This window comes from Dipodomys merriami, unplaced genomic scaffold (assembly GCF_024711535.1).
Source record: "Dipodomys merriami isolate MVZ:Mamm:240054 unplaced genomic scaffold, mDipMer1.0.p SCAF_128, whole genome shotgun sequence".
NCBI lineage: Eukaryota > Metazoa > Chordata > Mammalia > Rodentia > Heteromyidae > Dipodomys > Dipodomys merriami.
This window is the reverse complement of record NW_027202582.1, coordinates 2,931,726-2,949,448: the sequence shown is the minus strand read 5'-3', so window position 1 is coordinate 2,949,448 and position 17,723 is coordinate 2,931,726. Positions and strand designations below refer to the sequence as shown.

The window sequence follows — 17,723 nt, the reverse complement described above, 5'->3', positions numbered from 1 at the left end:
ACCTAGAATTTCCTTCCTTTCCTCCTCCTCCTCCTCCCCTAGTTCCTTCCTTCCTTTTTTCTTGGAAGGATGGAACTCAGGGCCTTTTGCATAGTAGGCAAGTGATTTTACCTCTTACAAAATTCTGCACCCAGCCAGGTGGCTCACACCTGTAATCCCAGCTTAGCTACTCAGGAGGCTGAGATCCAAGGATCGTGGTTCAAAGCCAGCCCAGGCAGGAAAGTCCATGAGACTCTTATCTCCAGTAAACCACTCAGAAAACCGGAAGTGGTGCTGCTCAAGTGGTAGAGCGCTAGCCTTGAGCTGTAGAGCTGAGGAAGAGCCCCCAGGCCCAAAGGTCAAGCCCGACGGGGGAGGGGAGGTGTGCGGGAATCCTGATGGGGCTGTCTTGAAACGGTGATCCTTGTATCTCGGCTTCCAGAGTAGCTAGGATTACAGGCATGAGCCATCAGCATTTTTGTTTTTTTTGTCAGTTGTGGGGCTTGCACTCTGGGCCTGGGCGCTTTCCCTGAGCTCCTCAGCTCAAGGCAAATGCTCTACCTCTTGAGCCTTAGCTCCACGTCAAGTTTTCTGGTGGTTAATTGGAGATAAGAGTCTCATAGTCTTTCCTGGCAGGGCTGGCTTTGAACCAGGATCCTCAGATCTCAGCCTCCTGAGTAGCTAGGATTACAGGGTGAGCTACTGGCACCTGGCTCCATCAGCATTTCTTTCTTTTTTGTTGTTGTTGTTGTTGGTCGTGGGCCCTGAACTCTGGGCCTGAGTGCTGTCCCTCAGCTCTTCAGCTCAAGGCTAGCACTCTTATCACTTGGGCTACAGTGCCACTTCCAGTTTTCTGGTGGTTTATTGGAGAAAAGAGTTTCCCGGACTTTCCTGCCTGGGCTGGCTTTGAACCGCGATCCTCAGAACTCAGCCTCCTGAGTAGCTAGGATTACAGGCATGAGACACCAGCACCTGGCTTCCATCAGCATTTCTTAAGGGAACTGTCCAGCATGGGTCAAGTGTCTATTTGGCTACGATTAGCCATCTTGAGGGAAGAGGGGAGCCACACAAAAAAGATGACGAATCCTCAGGACATGTGGACTTGAATCTCAGTGAAGGAAGGGGTGGCCATGGATATGGAAGACAGATGCAAAGAGGCTACATTCACTGATCCCATCGAAGAACAGACACAGGCAAAACAAAGTTCCATGTGAAAATAAAAGTTTAATTTGCTAAAGATGCATCCAAGTAACCCCTACATACCCAGTACCTATTGCTCCTAGGCCTGCACTAGCATGGCCCCTTTGCTACCTCTGCAGGTGAAGATGCTTGGTAGGGAGGACACAATAGAACTCCAAGCCCTACTCAGAGGTGGGCAGCAGGCTGGGCTGAGTCCTTCCGGCCCTCGCCAGCAATGGGCCGGCCTCGCTCCTCCCAGATAGTGAGGCCATCACAGGAGCAGATTTGCTTGGGGTTCTGGAACAGGCCAGCAGAGCGTGCGATGATGCCACAAGCCAACCTGCGGAAGGAGGTATGGGAAGCAGGAACATGCTGGGCTCCATGGGCACCACTGGCAGACCTCCGCCTCCTCGTGGAAATGGCACTACTCACCTCTCCCCAGAATTCCCCGTGACCTTAGATAAGGGATGGCCACCTCGGCCCAGGTCATCTTCTCCCTCATCAATAACAAGGCTCCGGCCAATCACGTCCCACACCTTTGAAGGAGGACAACACCTCAGCCTCCCTGTCCTGTTAGGAAGGGTTCCCCACCATCTTTCCACCTCACCTTCAGCTGCTCATCCTCTAGCCGGAAGATGGCTCGGCCATCAGCATCAGCGTGGACATTGCCCAGGTCCCCACGGTGCTAGAATGAGATCCCATGGGGAAGAAGGCTCACGTGGGGATCTAGCTGCTATCTGATTCCTCTTTCCATTTCTCTTAAAAACATAAACAAAGAAAACTACCCATTTCCTCCCATGGGAACAGTCAAGTAGGATCATGGACAGTGCAGGACTCAAGAAAGAAAACTCGACATTAATCCCAGCCCTCAAATCTCAGCCTTCTGAGTAGCTAGGATTATAGGCATGAGTTACCAGTGCTTGGTCAAGTGTAGGGTTTTGTGGCTCACCAGTCCTCTCATCGGAAAACTCACCAGCTCAAAGGGTGGCTGGTCACATTTGTTCCATATCTGATGCCCTTGAAGGTGGGACTATATGTACTCCCACAATGCCTGGCAGAGTATCTGGCAGGAGGTGCTCAGTAGATATGGTGTGACTTTTAGATTGCCTCCAAGGGAGAAGGCCGGCAAGGTGGGCCTTTGCCCCTTGGGGTCTTCCCTGTGTTTCTTAGGGCTGGGTGTCAGGAACCGTGCTGGCTCAGAGTAGCCCAATGTGGCCAACTTACACCTAGTGGGGATTGGATGACTTCCAAGGGCTCCCAGACCCAACAGAAGGCTGGAAAGCCAGGCATGGAAAAGAAGCAGGAACTTGCTAACTGGAGTCAGAAGTGGGACCGGGCAGGTGACTCAGTGGTAGAGCTCTTGCCTTGCATGCCTGAGGCCCTGGGTTCGATTCCTCAGCACCACATAAGCAAAAAGACAAAGGCCAGAAGTGGCGCTGTGGCTCAAGTGGTAGAGCACTAGCCTTGAGCTGAAGAGCTGAGGGACAGCGCCCAGGCCCAGAGTTCAGGCCCCACAACCAGACCCCCCCCCCCAAAAAAAAAGAAGGCTGAGATTTGAGGATTGCAGTTTAATGTCAGCCTGGAAAAAAAATGTATGAGACTCTTATGTCCAATGAACCTGCAACAAGCCAGAAGTGGAAGCATAGCTCAAGTAGTAGAGCACCAACCTTGAGCAAAAAAGCTAAGCAAACGTACCAAGTCCCTGAGGTCAAGCCCCAGCACGCACGCACACACACACACACACACACACACACACACACACACACACACACCCTCCCTCATGGATTTTCCACACACACACCCTCATGGAACACACACACATACACACCCTCATGGAACACACACCATGGATTTTCCACACACACACCCTCATGGAACACACACACACACCTTATGGATTTTACACACACACACACACACACCCTCATGGATTTTACACACACACACACACACACCCTCATGGAACACACACCATGGATTTTACACACACACACACACACACACACACACACACACACACTCATAGATTTTCCTGCCCAGGCTGGCTTCCACCTCCTGAGTAACTAGGATTATAGGTACAACCAACCCACCAGTGCCCTGGCTCTTGTTTGTCTTTTCTAATTCCCTGCCTCAAGTAGGCCTCAGGGTAAAAATACAGGTGACCCAAGACACCCAGTACCCTTACCCTCTCCACCTGCCCAGCTCCTCCCCCTCATCTGTTAGGGCTAAGGCAAAGAACCTGTGAATGGCTCTTCTTGTGATTTACTCTCTTGGGGGTAGGCTGGACTGTTATCTCCTAGATCAGGGTGCAGCAAAAGTATGCTTCAGTCTTAGACACCGTGTCCTATTGCTCTCTCACTCACGCGCTCTTGAAAGCCAGTTGCCTTGATAGGACATGTGACAAAAATGTCAATTTCTGGCCAAAGGCCAGGGAGGACCTGAGACCTGCCAAGAGCAACATGAGCGAGCTGGAAGCAGATCCTCTCTGTGTGCAGCCCTAAAATGACGGCAACCCTTGAGACACTGAGCCAGAGGCACCCAGGGCCCTACCTATGAGACAGTACATGTTTCTTGTTTTACACTGTAACATTTGATCAATAATGCACTGAACATAGCATGGCTTTATGCAATAGATCAGACAGAAACTTCTTTCCAGCTTCCAAGGGCAGGGAGAAAGAACTTTTCTGTTTGTTTTGTTCTGTTTTGTGACAGTCACAGCCCAGACTTGCCTCAAAAATAACCATCCTTAGCTGGGTGCCAGTGGCTCACCCCTAGAATCCTAGCTACTCAGGAGGCTGAGATCTGAGGATCGAGGTTCAAAGTCAGCCCGGGCACAAAAGTCCATGAGAATCTTATCTCAGCCCCACCACCAACCCCCATCCCCCAAAAAATCACCATCCTCCTGCCTCAGTCTCCCAAGTGCTAAGATTACAGGCATGCACACCCACCCCTGGCTAGGAAAAAGAAGTCTTAGCTAATAGACATGGAACAGAACTGTCAAAAAATCCAAAAAGAAAACAGGTGCTGGTGGCTCACGCCTGTAATACTAGCTACTTAGGAGGTTATCTGAGGATGATGGTTCAAAGCCAGCCCGGGCAGAAAAGTCCCTCTGAAACTCTTATCTCCAATTAACCACTCCAAAGCCGGAAATGGCAGTGTGGCTCAAGTGGGAGAACACTAGCCTTGAGCTCAGAGGCTCAGAGACAGCACAAAGGCCCTGAGTTCAATCCCCACACCAACCCCCCCCAAAAAAAAAAAATTCCAAAAAGTCCATTCCATGAATCAAGACGCACATTCAGGTAGAATAACCTTTATGTGAAATACACAGTGTTGGATATCAGCATTTTGGTAGGGGTGAGAGGGTGGGGGTGGGAGGGGGATTATGTGAATATTTGCAAAACCTTACCAATTAATCTCCTTAATTTGAAAATACAAACTCTTAAATAAACTTAAATTTCAGACTCTGGAATATTTGGTTTGGGGGCTGAAACTGGGGCTTGAACTCAGGGTCTAGGTGTTATCCCTTAGCTTTTCCGCTCAAGGGTGGCATTCAACCCCTTGAGCCATAGCTCCACTTTTGGCTTTTTTTTTTTTTGGTCGGTCATAGGGTTTGAATTCTGGGCCTGAGTGCTGTCCCTCAGCTATTCAGCTCAAGGCAAGAGCTCTACCACTTGAGCTACAGCACCACTGCTGGTTTTCTAGTGGTTTATTGGAGATAAGAGTTTTATGAGGGGCTGGGAAGGTGGCTCAGTGGTAGAGGGCTTGCCTTGCATGCCTGAGGCCCTGGGTTCGATTCCTCAGAACCACATAAGCAAAAAGCAAAAAAAAAGCTGAAGTGGTGCTGTGGCTCAAGTGGTAGAGCGCTAGCCTTGAGCTGAAGAGCTGAGGGACAGGGCCCAGGCCCAGAGTTCAGACCCACGACCGGACCCCACCCCCCCAAAAAAAAAAAAGTTTCATGAACTTTCCTGCCCAGGGTAGCTTTGAACCGTGATCTTCAGATCTCAGCCTCCTGAGTAGCTAGGATTACAAGCATGACCCACTAGCACCTAGTTTTTTTTGTTTTGTTTTTTAACCTGCCCAGGCTGGCTTTGAACTGAAATTTTCAGATCTTAGCCACTTGAGTACCTAGAATTATAGCCCTGAGCCTTCAATACCCATAGAGATTTTGGAATATTTAGATTTTGGATTTTCAGATTACAGATGGTCAATGTGTACCACTGACTCTGTGTCAAAAGATTTCAAATTGCCAGCTGGATCCTGACATTGACTTAGTCTCTGATTTATTTCTATAATACTCCTCTTTTGGCTAGATACAGTGATTTTTTTTTAAATTCTTTGTAGTAACATAAAGTTTCTAATACAAAATAAAGCTAGTAACTAGAAGCATAGCTCAAATGGTATAACACCAGCCAATAGAGAGCATGAGGCCCAGTACCTGGGACAAAAAATATAAATAAATAAAACAAAAATAAATCTAGTTCCACCAGGAAACAAAGCACTTGCCTGTAGCACCAACTTATTTGGGAAACTAAAGCAGGAGAATCACTTAAGCCTAGAAGTTTGAGACCAGCCTAGGCAACAGACTCTATCATTAAGATAGTCTATCCTAATAATATGAAATGAAGTCTTGATTTGCTTCAAATAACAATGTAGAAGCAAAACTGGCCATGGGGAAAAATGGAATTCCAGGACCTGGTGGTGATGTCAGGATGGCTTTTGTAGGGAAACCTTCAACTCCCATGTTCTCCCACTGCCTCTGCCCTAATGTTCACTCTGGGCTCCCAGGATTCCTGCCAGGGCTCTCATCACACACACTCTCACACACACTCACACACACACACACACACGCGGGCTGTACTGCACTGTATACACACACACACACACACACACACGGGCTGTATTGCACTGTATCCCCACAGCCTTGATCACAGAAAGCAGCTGTAAATCACACACACACACACACACTGGGGCTGTATTGCACTGTATCCCCAGGATTCCTGCCAGGGCTCTCATTCCACAACACACACACACACACACACACACACACACACACACACACACACACACACACACTGGGGCTACATTGCACTGTATCTCACACACACACACACACACACACACACACACACACACACACACACACACACACACACACACACACACACACACACACACACACACACACACACACACACACACACACACACACACTGGGGCTACATTGCACTGTATCCCCACAGCCTTGATCACAGAAAGCAGCTGTAAATGTTCCTAAGCCAAACAATCAAGTGAGAGGAAAAGACCAAGAAAAAAGCACCAACCACAAAGCAACCAAGGCCCAGAGAGTCCTGCCTGCTTCTCAGACCAGGCCCAAACCCAGACCCAACTGACACTTACCCGGTCAGAGTCCTGGGGACCCCCATGAGACGTTCCATCAGGATTATAGTGCTCCCCACAGCTAAGGAGGAAAGGCGACAGTGTGCAGCCAAACAACAGCTCACAGGCAGGAAGTCCACCTTCTTCCTCTACATACATGTATTTGTATTTCATTCCTGCATGTATTGAGTTATGTGTACCTTTATTCACCAATCAGGCCTACGACTCTGGGTCAGGCTTTGGGAAAAGGGCACCAAGAAGAATCACATGTGAATTCTGCACTCTGTTTATTGTCCAGGATAGACAAAGAGGAGTAAATAATTTTACCAAAGAGAACACTATGATAGATGCTTTTCCCTTCATGTCTCTGCCTCAGATGTTTTCTTTGTATGTGTATGCTGGTACTTGAGCTTGAACTCAGGACCTAGGCACTCCCTTCCGCTTTTTCACTCAAGGATGGTTCTCTACTACTTGAGCCACAACTCCTCTTATGCCTTTCTTTCTGTCGGTCATGGGGCTTGAATTCTGGGCTTGGATGCTGTCCCTGCACTCTTCAGCTTAAGGCTAGCGCTCTACTGCTTTAGCCAACGCCACTTCCAGTTTTCTAGTGGTTTATTAGAGATAAGAGTCTCATGGACTTTGAATGGTGATCCTCAGATCTCAGCCTCCTGAGTAGCTAGGATTACAAGCATAAGCCACTGGCGCCCAGCTCTCTTGTGCCTTTTTGATGGTTAATTGGAAATAAGAGTCTATTCCTAGACTTTCCTGCCAGGACTAGCTTCAAACTGTGATACTCAAGAGCTCAGACTCCTGAGTAGCAAGGATTACAGATGTGCACCACTGGCTCTTGGTTTCTACCTCAGATCTTGATTCAAATCCTAACTCTACCTTTGATATCCTCTGGAGCCTTTTGTAAGTCACTGACCTCTTTGGGCCTGAGTTTCCTCATCTGTAACCTGGGCAGGTTACGGATGCCCCCCTGGGGAACTTGTAAGGACATAGGGTAAACATGTATAGGCTGAGGACAATATGAGAGACATTACAGATGACCTACCTGTTGCAGTCCTTTGTGAGGTCTCCATATTGATGGACATGGAGTCCATGTAGCCCAGGTTCCAGGCCATCGATCGTTCCCTCGATGAGGCAGTGATCAGGGGTAAGCTGGAGGAAGCGTACCACCCCCTGCACAGAGCCAGATCCCCCCAGGATGGCCACTGCTGCCCCCAGATTCTCTGTAAGGTATAAGATATTCGGTTGCTTGCCATCCCACCTAACCCCACCCCTTCAGCTAAGGAAGGACAGGGAAAGTTTCACAGAGCTTTCCCACCTTCCCCAAAGCCATCCAACACAGAGCCCAAGGAGCCTATGGTTATATTTGTATCAGTTTTAGGTGTGTGTGTGTGTGTGTTTCTTTTGGGTCCGGTCGTGGGCCTTAACTCTGGGCCTGGGCGCTGTCCCTCAGCTCTTCAGCTCAAGGCTAGCGCTTTACCACTTGAGCCACATCACCACTTCCGGCTTTTTTCTTTTTGCTTATGTGGTGCTGAGGAATCGAACCCAGGGCCTCATGCATGCAAGGCAAGCACTCTACCACTGAGCCACCTTCCCAGCCCCGTGTGTGTGTGTGTGTGTGTGTGTGTGTGTGCGCGCGCGTGCGCCCGCGTGTGCGCACACGCACGCGCACACGTGTGCCTGTGCTGGTTCTGTCCCTGAGCTTTCTTTGCTCAAGGTTAGTGCTCTAGTACTGTAGTAACAATTCCACTTCTGTCTTTACTGCCCGGGCTAGCTTTGAATCTCAATCCTCAGATCTAAGCCTCCTGAGTAGCTAGGATTACAGGTCTGAGCCACTGGCACCAGCTTAGGCTACCTTCTTTGGGAGAACTAGTCCATGTGCTTACTCACCTAAACGACTGCTGCCCATGCCCTTGAGAACCGCCTGCCGCCCAGTGGCTTCCAGGAGTGCCTGCACCTCCTGGCTGGTGAGAGTGGTCTGCACCAAGACCATCTGTTTCTCCAACTGCACCTCCACACTCTGGACACCTGGTGAGTAAGAGAGAAGGGAAGAGGCAGCAGCGGACTGGCATCCTGTGTTGGCAGCAAGAGAGAGAGCAATTCTCCAGACCTATCTCTACCAAGCTTCCTATGACCTGTGACCTTGAGTCCTTATTACATACCAGATATTGTTTATGACTTTTTTTTTTGGGGGGGGTTCCAGTCATGGGGCCTGAACTCTGGGCCTGGGCGCTGTCCCTCAGCTCTTCAGCTCAAGGCTAGCACTCTACCACTTGAACCACAGCACCACTTCTGGCTTTTTTCTTTTTTGCTTATGTGGTGCTGAGGAATCGAACCCAGGGCCTCATGCATGCAAGGCAAGCGCTCTACCACTGAGCCACCTTCCCAGACCCTTGTTTATGACTTTTAAAGTTTTTTTTTTGTGCTAGTACTGGGGCTTGAACTCAAGGCCTAAGCACTGTTCCTTAGCTTTTTCACTCAAAGCTGGTACTCTACTACTTGAGCCACAGTTCCACATCCAGCTTTTTTGTTGTTGGTAGTTAATTGAAAATAAAGAGTCTCAAGGATTTCTCTGCCCAAGCTGGCTTTGAATCGTGATCCTCAAATCTCAGCTTCCCAAGTAGTTAAGATCCACCAGGTACGATCCACCAGTGCTGGGCTGAGAATTATTTTTTTTTTCTTTTGGGTCTGGTCATGGGTCTGAACTCTGGGCCTGGGCGCTATCCCTCAGCAATTCAGCTCAAGGCTAGCGCTCTACCACTTGAGCCACAGCGCCACTTCTGGCTTTTTTTTTTCTGTTTATGTGGTGCTGAGGAATCAAACCCAGGGCCTCATGCATGCAAGGCAAGTGCTCTACCACTGACCCACCTTCCCAGCCCTGAGGATTATATTTTTATAAAACTGTTATAAACTTTTTTTTCTTGGGTCCGATCGTGGGGCCTGAACTCTGGGCCTGGGTACTGTCCCTCAGCTCTTCAGCTCAAGGTTAGCGCTCTACCACTTGAGCCACAGCGCCACTTCTGGCTTTTTTCTTTTTGCTTATGTGGTGCTGAGGAATCGAACCCAGGGCCTCAGGTATGCAAGGCAAGCACTCTACCACTGAGCCACCTTCCCAGCCCTGTTATAAACATTCTAAAGTAGGAGGAGCCAGGCACAGTAGCTCACACCTGTAATTTTAACTACTCAGGAGGCTGAGATCTGAGGATTAGGGTTTAAAGCCAGCCTGGGCAGGAAAGTGTATGAGCTTTTTATCTCCAGTAAACTACTCAGAAAGAGCCAGAAGTGGCACTGTGGCTCAAATGGTAGAGCACTAGCCTTGAGCAAAAAGAGACTCTGGGACAGCACCCAGGCCCCAGGCCCAGCAAAAAACTTAAAATAAAAAAATAAAAATAGGGCTGGGAAGGTAGCTCAGTGGTAGAGTGCTTGTCTTGCATGCATGAGGCCCTGGGTTCAATTCCTCAGCACCACATAAGCAAAAAGAAAAAAGCTGGAAGTGGCGCTGTTGCTCAAGTGGTAGAGCGCTAGCCTTGAGCTGAAGAGCTGAGGGACAGCACCCAGACCCAGAGTTCAGGCCCCACGACTGAACCAAAAAATAAAAAATAAAAATAAAACTTAAAAAATAAATAAATAAATAGAGTAGGGAGGCGACAGCCACCAGCTGAGCATATGCTGTGGGCTAGTTCCTCCTTGATGTTTTTTCTTTATTGCATCATTTGATGCTAATAGTAATCTCCCCTCCCCCCCAACCCAGTCATGGGGGCTGAACTCTAGGCCTGGGCCCTGTTCCTCAGCTCTTCAGCTGGCACCCTAACACTTGAGCCACAGCACCATTTCCGGCTTTTTTCTGCTTATGTGGTGCTGAAGAATTGAACCCAGAGCCTCATGCATGTAAGGCAGGAACTTTACCACTGAGCCAACTTCTCAGCCCTAAAAGTAATCTTTTGAGTTTAATGATATTATTACAATTTTACAGATGAGGTTATTGAGGCAGAGTAGTTAAGAAATTTGCTCAAAAGCCGGGCGCTGGTGGCTCACGCCTGTAATCCTAGCTACTCAGGAGGCTGAGATCTGAGGATCGCGGTTCAAAGCCAGCCCGGGCAGGAGAGACCGTGAGACTCCTATCTCCAATAAACCACCAGAAAACCGGAAGTGGCGCTGTAGCTCAAGTGGTAGAGCGCTCGCCTTGAGCTGAAGAGCTGAGGGACAGCGCCCAGGCCCAGAGTTCAAGCCCCACGACCGACAAAAAAAAAAAAAAAGAAATTTGCTCAAAGTCACATTGTAGAGGGGTGCTAGTGGCTCTCCTGCCTGTAGTCTCCTCGCTACTCAAGGATACTAATATCTGAGGATTGCAGTTCAAAGCTAGGCCAGGCAGAAAAGTCCGAAAGACACTGATCTCAATTAACCAACCAAAAGCCAGAAGTGGAGGTGTCGCTCAAGCCTTAAGTGAAACCAATGGAGAGGGGAAGAGGGCAAGACCCCGAGTACAAGCCCCAGTACTAGCACCAAAACACAAACAACAACAACAAAAATCCCATTGTATGAAGTTGTGAAGATAAAAGTCCAAATGGCCTAGCTCCAGAGAATAAGAACTTAATCCATACATTCTGTTCACTACACAAAGAGCTCATAGCCTCTAAGCTCAGTTGGACTGGCTCATTCTACATATTCTATTTTTTTGCCAGTCCTGGGGCTTGACCTCAGGGCCTGCACACCGTTCCTGAGCTACTTTTGCTCAAGGCTAGCCACAGCACCACTTCCGGTTTTCTGGTGGTTAACTGAAGAGTCCCATGGACTTTCCTGCCCAGGCTGGCTTTGAACCATGATCCTCAGATCTCAGCTTCCTGAGTAGCTAGGATTATAGGTGTGAGCCACCGGTGCCCAGCTAACTTTTTTTGTTTATGTGGTACTGACAGAAATCAAACCCAGGACTTCATGCATACTAGGGAAGCACTCTACCACTAGGCCACATTCCCAGCCCTGAACACATATTTTAATCCTTTGCTTCACTCTGTAGGCTGCCAGCTCCGTCAGTACAGCTCTTGAGTGGTCCCCAAAGTCAAGCTCAAAGTTGATGTGTCAAAAGAGGAGTTTATGAAGTCCCTATTGCCCTTGAAACTCTGCAGTCACCACTGTATACAAAGCGTATGGAATGATTTTCACACTCCTTTGAAAAAGCATCACATCCTTTTCATGCCACATTATATGAGTTATGATTTTAAAAAGCCACTATGGCTTTTATGTGAAAAAGCTACCAGAAGGGCAACAGAACAGGGAACTCATAAATGGAGCCTTTATACAAGGTAGGGAAAAGAGAGGTGCAGGATTAGTGTAGAGGTCTGATAGCTAAGTTTTGGCTTAGATGGGTTCACAGATCCCGAGGTCTCCCAAGAGGATCTAATTGTCTGCTCCAGAAGCAGGCAGGCCTGAGGTAGGAATCTCCTTGTCACTATGCCCTTCCTGAAGTCCTGACCTGAGCTGGAACCAGAAGACTAGTTTTCTACTAAGGCAGCAGGTCTATTTGGCTGATAAACCTTGAAATGTTTGGTTAGGTCAGGTCCCAGGGAGGAAAAGAAAGAGGCCACAGAAACTAGAGGGAGGGTGCTAAGGGATCAAAGGGTCAATCCTTGGTCTGGAAGCTCCTCCTACTTACCCCTGAAAGAAGAGCAAAGTCATTTTCCCAAGGATCCAAGCAACTCTCTGCCTCTAGAGTCTGAAAACTTCAACTCCCCTGCCTGGCCATGAGAAAGACAAGCTGGTTCCAGTTACCCAGATGGGAAAATAAAGTCATCAGAAGTCTTTTGCCTAAGAAACCTGCTAAAGGCTGAAAATTATCCTATGTCCCACAAAAACAGTCCACTGTCTGCTCTCCCAGCAAGACTGTTTTTAACTTAAGAGAAGGGCCTAACATTTGGGTAAATCTTTGGTCAGAATATCCACTCTTAGCTAGGCACTAGTGGCTTACACCTGTAATCCTAGCTACTCAGGAGGCTGAGATCTGAGAATTCAAGGTTCAAAGCCAACCTGCGCAGGAAGTCTGTGTGACTCATATCTCCAATTAACCACCAAAAAGCCACAAGTGGAGCTGTTGTAGAGTTCTATCCTTGAGCAAAAGAAGCTCAAGGACAGCACCCAGGCCCTGAGTTCAAGCCACAGGGTAGGCAGAGAGAGTGGTGGGGGATGAGGAAAAAGGGAAAAAAAAACTCAGTCGAGAGTTCTGACAAGGCAAGCTTGAGACCAACACTCTACAGTTTTCCCTCCATGTCTTTGGTGTGACTCTAAAAACACTCCTTTCACTCTCTACCAGTTTCTCATCTGTAAAATGGGACTTGAGCTGGACTGATCTGATCCTTCCCAGAATCTTCCAGATAACCGGAAGAACGCATAGTCCTGGCTCTTACCTGTCACCCCTTTCAAGGACTTTTGCACCGCGTCCACGCAGCTCTGACAGGTCATCTGCACGGCGAACTCCAGCTGCGAGGGCGACCGGGACCCCCAGGTGAGAGCTGGGGACGTTTCCCGCAATCCTAGCTACTGCTTCACCACCCTCCCCAAGTTTACGCCAAATTCTGCGCATAGCATAGATGCCGCACCCGGTCCCCGGTCAAACCCTTCCCGTATCTTCCGATCCTTCCAGGCCCCGCGGTCTCACCCCACCCCTCGGCTCATGACCGGGGCCTGGCGGCCGAGCGCCAATTTCATTCCCGGGTCGCAGGCCCTGCCCCGGGAGTCTGCTCCTTCCCAGGATACCGACCACCCAGGGGCTGGGCTCGAGCTTCCGACTCGGAGCCTCCACTCTCACCGTGCATTGGGACTCGCGGTCCCCTGAGTCCGAAGCCATCCCGGACCGAGGCACCCGCCGCACAGCTCCCCAGCTCGGCGTCCAGCCGCCGACCAAGCGCGGTGTCGCGCACGGGCGGAACCTCGGAACCACCCGCCGTCCCGCCTGTTGGCGCATGCGTCCATCTGGCCCTGGCCGGAAGTATGGGTCGCGCAGGCGCACTGGAGCCATCGAGTCTGGTTGCCTTAGTAACTGTTTGGCGTCCTCGGCCGGGTGCTCGCGCGGGCCTCGCCTTAGCCAAGATGGAGCCCGAGGAGCCAGAGCCTGAGTTTCAGCAGTTTTATCATCAATTACTGAATCCGCTGTCGCTCTTCTCAAAGGAGGAGGAGCCCCCAGAGTCTGAGCGCCGCCAGGAGGAGGAGACAGTGCAGACTTTTTCGATCGCCAACCTGCAAGCGGCGCAGCTTTGCAGCCAGGTGTCCGAACTGCTGGCCGGCAGCGGGTTGGCGGCCGAGGTGTCCCGCAGGGACCGACGCCGTCTCACCGAGGTTATCCTGGACGAGCTCAAATGCAGCTGGCGGGAACCTCCCCCCGAACCGGGTCTCAGCTACAGGAATTACGTGAAGCTGCGGAAGCGGCTGGAGTCCTACGTGCTGCTCTGCAGTGAGCAGCTCTTCCTGCGCTATCTGCACCTGCTGGTGACCATGCCCAAATACAAAGGGGTCTTCACCGAGTCAGCCACTCTGGCCCGGCTGGTTGCCAGCCTGGCCAGGGACTGCACGATCTTCCTCACTAGTCCCGCCGTCTACAAGTGCGTGCTGAAGGATTTCTTGGCCCTGTTAAACCTCCAGCCGACCCGTGAAGTCTTGGCCAAGCTGCATCCCGTCTGTCCCTCTGGGTCTTTCAAGCTCTGCCCCATCCCCTGGCCTCACAGTACCGGCTTCGCCAAAGTGCCTTGCTCTCGTCTCAACCTGAGCTACCTCGTCCAACTCAGCCGCCCACCAGAGTTTCTGCGTGAACCCCCACCCGACCCAGTGAAGGAACTGAAGAATCTCCTCACATTTAAGTGGAAAAGTCCTCTGCAATGGCTGTCCTCTCTAAAACAGATAAAAGGAGTCCAAAAGATACCACTGCCTAGCCATTCCAGGACTCCCACCAGTACCTCTTCCATCTCCCTCCATCCTCCTGTCTACTCCCAGCTACAGAGAGGCCAGTCCATGCCCTCTCTTCGCGAGGGTTGGAAGCTGGCAGATGAGTTGGGCCTTCCTCCATCCCCCACTCGCCCTTTAACCCCGCTGGTCTTGGCTGCAAAAAGCAAACAGCCGGCTGAAGGCTGTGGGGCTGAGGATCTGAAGCAGAGAGTAAAGAAGATGACCTGGGAGTGCACTCACCACTCAGTACTAGAGTCTGGACTGCCTCCGCTCTTGGGAGTCATGACTCACAGACTACCTACAGGGGCGCACCTGGAGGAGCTGCAGAGAACATTGAAGAACCTCCAAGAGGAAGAAGCCTCTGGACAGTGGGACCTCCAGACCCCTAAACGCCCCCCACTGCAACCACAGCCAACGACCATTACTTTGAAGCTAAAAAATCAGATGGTGGTCCAAACAGCTACTATGAGGATCTCTGATAGATACTTTTTGGACTCTTTCCATGTCCAGGGGGCTGGAGTCCTGTACAATCATCTGACTGGTGAACTAGAGTCTAAAATCATTGAAGAAATGGATGTTGATCACTTCATCGGTGGTAACACCAAGGAGATCTACGCAGAATTAATGAGTCGCGTTTCTACTGACCACTTCCGCTTTGACCAAGGACCCCTGGTTGAGCCTGCAGCTGATAAAGACTGGTCAAGCTCCCTCATCTCAGCTGCTTTACGCAAAGAAAAAAAAAATCGGATTATCAACCCTGATTTGACTGGACTTTATTCTGGGAAAACCAATTCTCACCTCACCAATTCTGAGGCAATACCTTCTCTCATACAAGCCTACACAATGAAAAACTTAGATGCAATCAAGAAAGGCTTTGTATCTGTAGACAACTACTTCCAGTACCTCAACAGCCAGGAAACAGATTACCTTCATGTCATTTTCAATATGTATGAGGAAGATGTTCCTGTGGTGGTACAGCCCCAGGTCAAAGAGTCCCTCGAGATTCCCCATCCTCCTCCCTTGCTAGAAGATGAAGAGCCAGACTTTGTGCCAGGAGTGTGGGATTGGCACACAGTGCTGAAGCATAGTCAAGGAACCAGTAAAGTCTCTGTCTTGAGCCTGCAGAATCGTCTGGAACGGCTGTGGTCTCTATATGAGGTCCCTGAAAAGGCCCGGCTGGACATGATCATCAAGTACAGCTCCAATGCTCGTCTGCAACAGCTGCCAGTTTTGCTGAAGGCCTGGGAGCGGGCCCTGAAGCCCATTCAGATGCGGGAGCTGTTGCTAGCGAGACTGGAGTGGTTTGAGCGGCAAGCCTCTGACCCAAACCGCTTCTTCGAAAAGACTGACTCGGGTTTTAGTGGCCTCCTGGAAGAGAATCAGCTTCGCAGCCATCTCCACAGAGAACTCAATTTAATAGAGGCTCCTTTGGTTTCCCTCCTGCAGGAGATTGAGGTCATCTTTGGGGAGCCTCTGACCTTCAAGGGGCGACGCTACCTAGACAAGATGAAACAGGACAAAGTGGAGATGCTTTACTGGCTCCAACAGCAGCGACGGATTCGCCACCTGATCCAGACCCAGAAGACTCCCCACCACTCATCCCTGTTCAATGAGCACAGCAACCTGTCTTCAATAGCTCCTAAGAATACTCTGCTACCTAACCTGCCCACTTCCAGGCCAAACACCTCAGATTCTTCCCCTAACCCCAAATACTCAAGAGCTTTTCCAGATTTCTGATGGTTTCAGAAGTATGGCTAGATCTGTCTGGGAGTGCACGGCTGAGGCACATGCACTACAAGGGGTTGAGATTAAGTCTTTGTTTTGACAGTAAAATTCCCCCTCAGCCCCCCCCAAAATCCCAAGCCCAATATCTCTATTTATGTCAACAACCTTGTCTAATACAACCCAAATGTCCTTTCAAATGAATGGAGGCTGTCCTTTGGTGTTTATTGTAATGTAGAAGTTCATACAGAAGTAAACCGTGACCTTGAACAAGTCAGTTTATTTATTTTGGCAAGGTTTGAACCTTGCCTTATACTTGATGGGCAATTGTTCTACCTTTTGAACCATTACCAACCCCCCCCAGCCCTCTAGCCTTAGTTTCTTTCTGGTCCTGGGGCTTGAACTCAGGGCCTGGGGACTGTCCTTTAACTTTTTTCACTTAAGGCTTGTGCTATACTACTTGAGCCACAGTTTCACTTCCAGCTTTTTGGTGGTTACTTGGAATCTCATCAGCTTTCCTGCCTGTGCTGCCTTTGACCCTCACATCTCAGCTTCCTGAGTAGCTAGGATTATAAGAGTAAGCCACCAGTGCCAGGCATCTTCAGAGTGTGGTAAAGCTGGGATAACCCTTCAAATCTGTCAGTAAATAAGCCCTCTGGGGAAAGGGGCATGTTTCTACAGCAAAGGAAATGCCCTAACTGAAACCCACTGGCAATACTCTGAGTAGATTGACACTAGATCCTTTTCTGAACCCACACCTGGTCTTTTTATGGTAGAAGAGGTGTGCCTAGCAGAGAGGAGGTGAGAGGGTACAGAGATTCCTGCCCAAGACCCAGGATCAAATCTCAACAGTGCCACCGTGTGACAATAAGAAGTCATAACAGTAGTGAACCCTTACCTAGCAAGGAAAAGGTTAAATTAAATATATCAGCCTCATGCCCTTGCTGAGCTTCTTCCATTCAAGGAAAAAGTATTCCTTCCTCCCCCGTCCCTGGACACCCAACTTTTTGCTAGTTAGAGATAAAAGTGTCTTATTTGTTTGCCTGGTGTGGCTTCAAACTGCCACAACCCTCAGATCTCAGCCTCCTCAATAGCTAAGATTAAAGGCCTGAGTCACTGGTACCTGGCTGCATATATTTGTTGAAGAGATAAAATTCATTGTAAAAAATCAAAGAAAATTTTCCTGGGTTCAAACCCTAACACCACTTCTCATTTAAAAAAATCAAGGAAAAACAAAATGGAAGCAATTTACATTAAAGAAATCTACGGGCCAGGCGCTGGTGGCTCATGCCTGTAATCCTAGCTATTCAGAAGGCTGAGATCTGAGGATCGAGGTTCAGATCCAGCCCAGGCAGGAAACTCTGTGAAATTCTTATCTCCAATAAACCACCAGAAAACCGGAAGTGGCACTGTAGCTCAAGTGGTAGAGCTAGCCTTGAGCTGAAGAGCTGAGGGACAGCGCCCAGGCCTTGAGTTCAAGGCCTCCGACCGACAAAAACAAAAAAAAGAAATCTACGGGCTGGGAATGT

General features: G+C 49.5%; 2 protein-coding genes across 3 annotated transcripts; one reads left to right on the top strand and one right to left on the bottom strand.

Annotated features, from left to right (window-relative positions):
* Positions 1-1,183: 1,183 nt before the first annotated feature.
* LOC138824348 (copper chaperone for superoxide dismutase) lies at positions 1,184-13,479 on the bottom strand. Of its 2 annotated transcripts, XM_070018175.1 has the most exons (8): positions 13,343-13,479; positions 12,942-13,014; positions 8,434-8,571; positions 7,589-7,766; positions 6,556-6,616; positions 1,766-1,843; positions 1,591-1,694; positions 1,184-1,498 (listed from the first exon to the last, which is right to left on the bottom strand). In XM_070018175.1, the coding sequence occupies exons 1-8, from the start codon at positions 13,379-13,381 to the stop codon at positions 1,345-1,347; spliced, it is 825 nt and encodes a 274-aa protein (XP_069874276.1). In that variant the 5' UTR covers positions 13,382-13,479; the 3' UTR covers positions 1,184-1,344. The 2 variants fall into 2 exon arrangements, with proteins under 2 accessions (XP_069874276.1, XP_069874277.1); XM_070018176.1 differs by lacking the exon at positions 12,942-13,014 and having other exon boundaries at positions 13,343-13,421.
* A 144-nt stretch (positions 13,480-13,623) lies between these two features.
* On the top strand, positions 13,624-16,449 carry LOC138824219 (coiled-coil domain-containing protein 87-like). Its single transcript, XM_070017886.1, has one exon. The coding sequence runs from the start codon at positions 13,624-13,626 to the stop codon at positions 16,207-16,209; it is 2,586 nt and encodes an 861-aa protein (XP_069873987.1). The 3' UTR covers positions 16,210-16,449.
* The last annotated feature ends 1,274 nt before the right edge of the window (positions 16,450-17,723 follow it).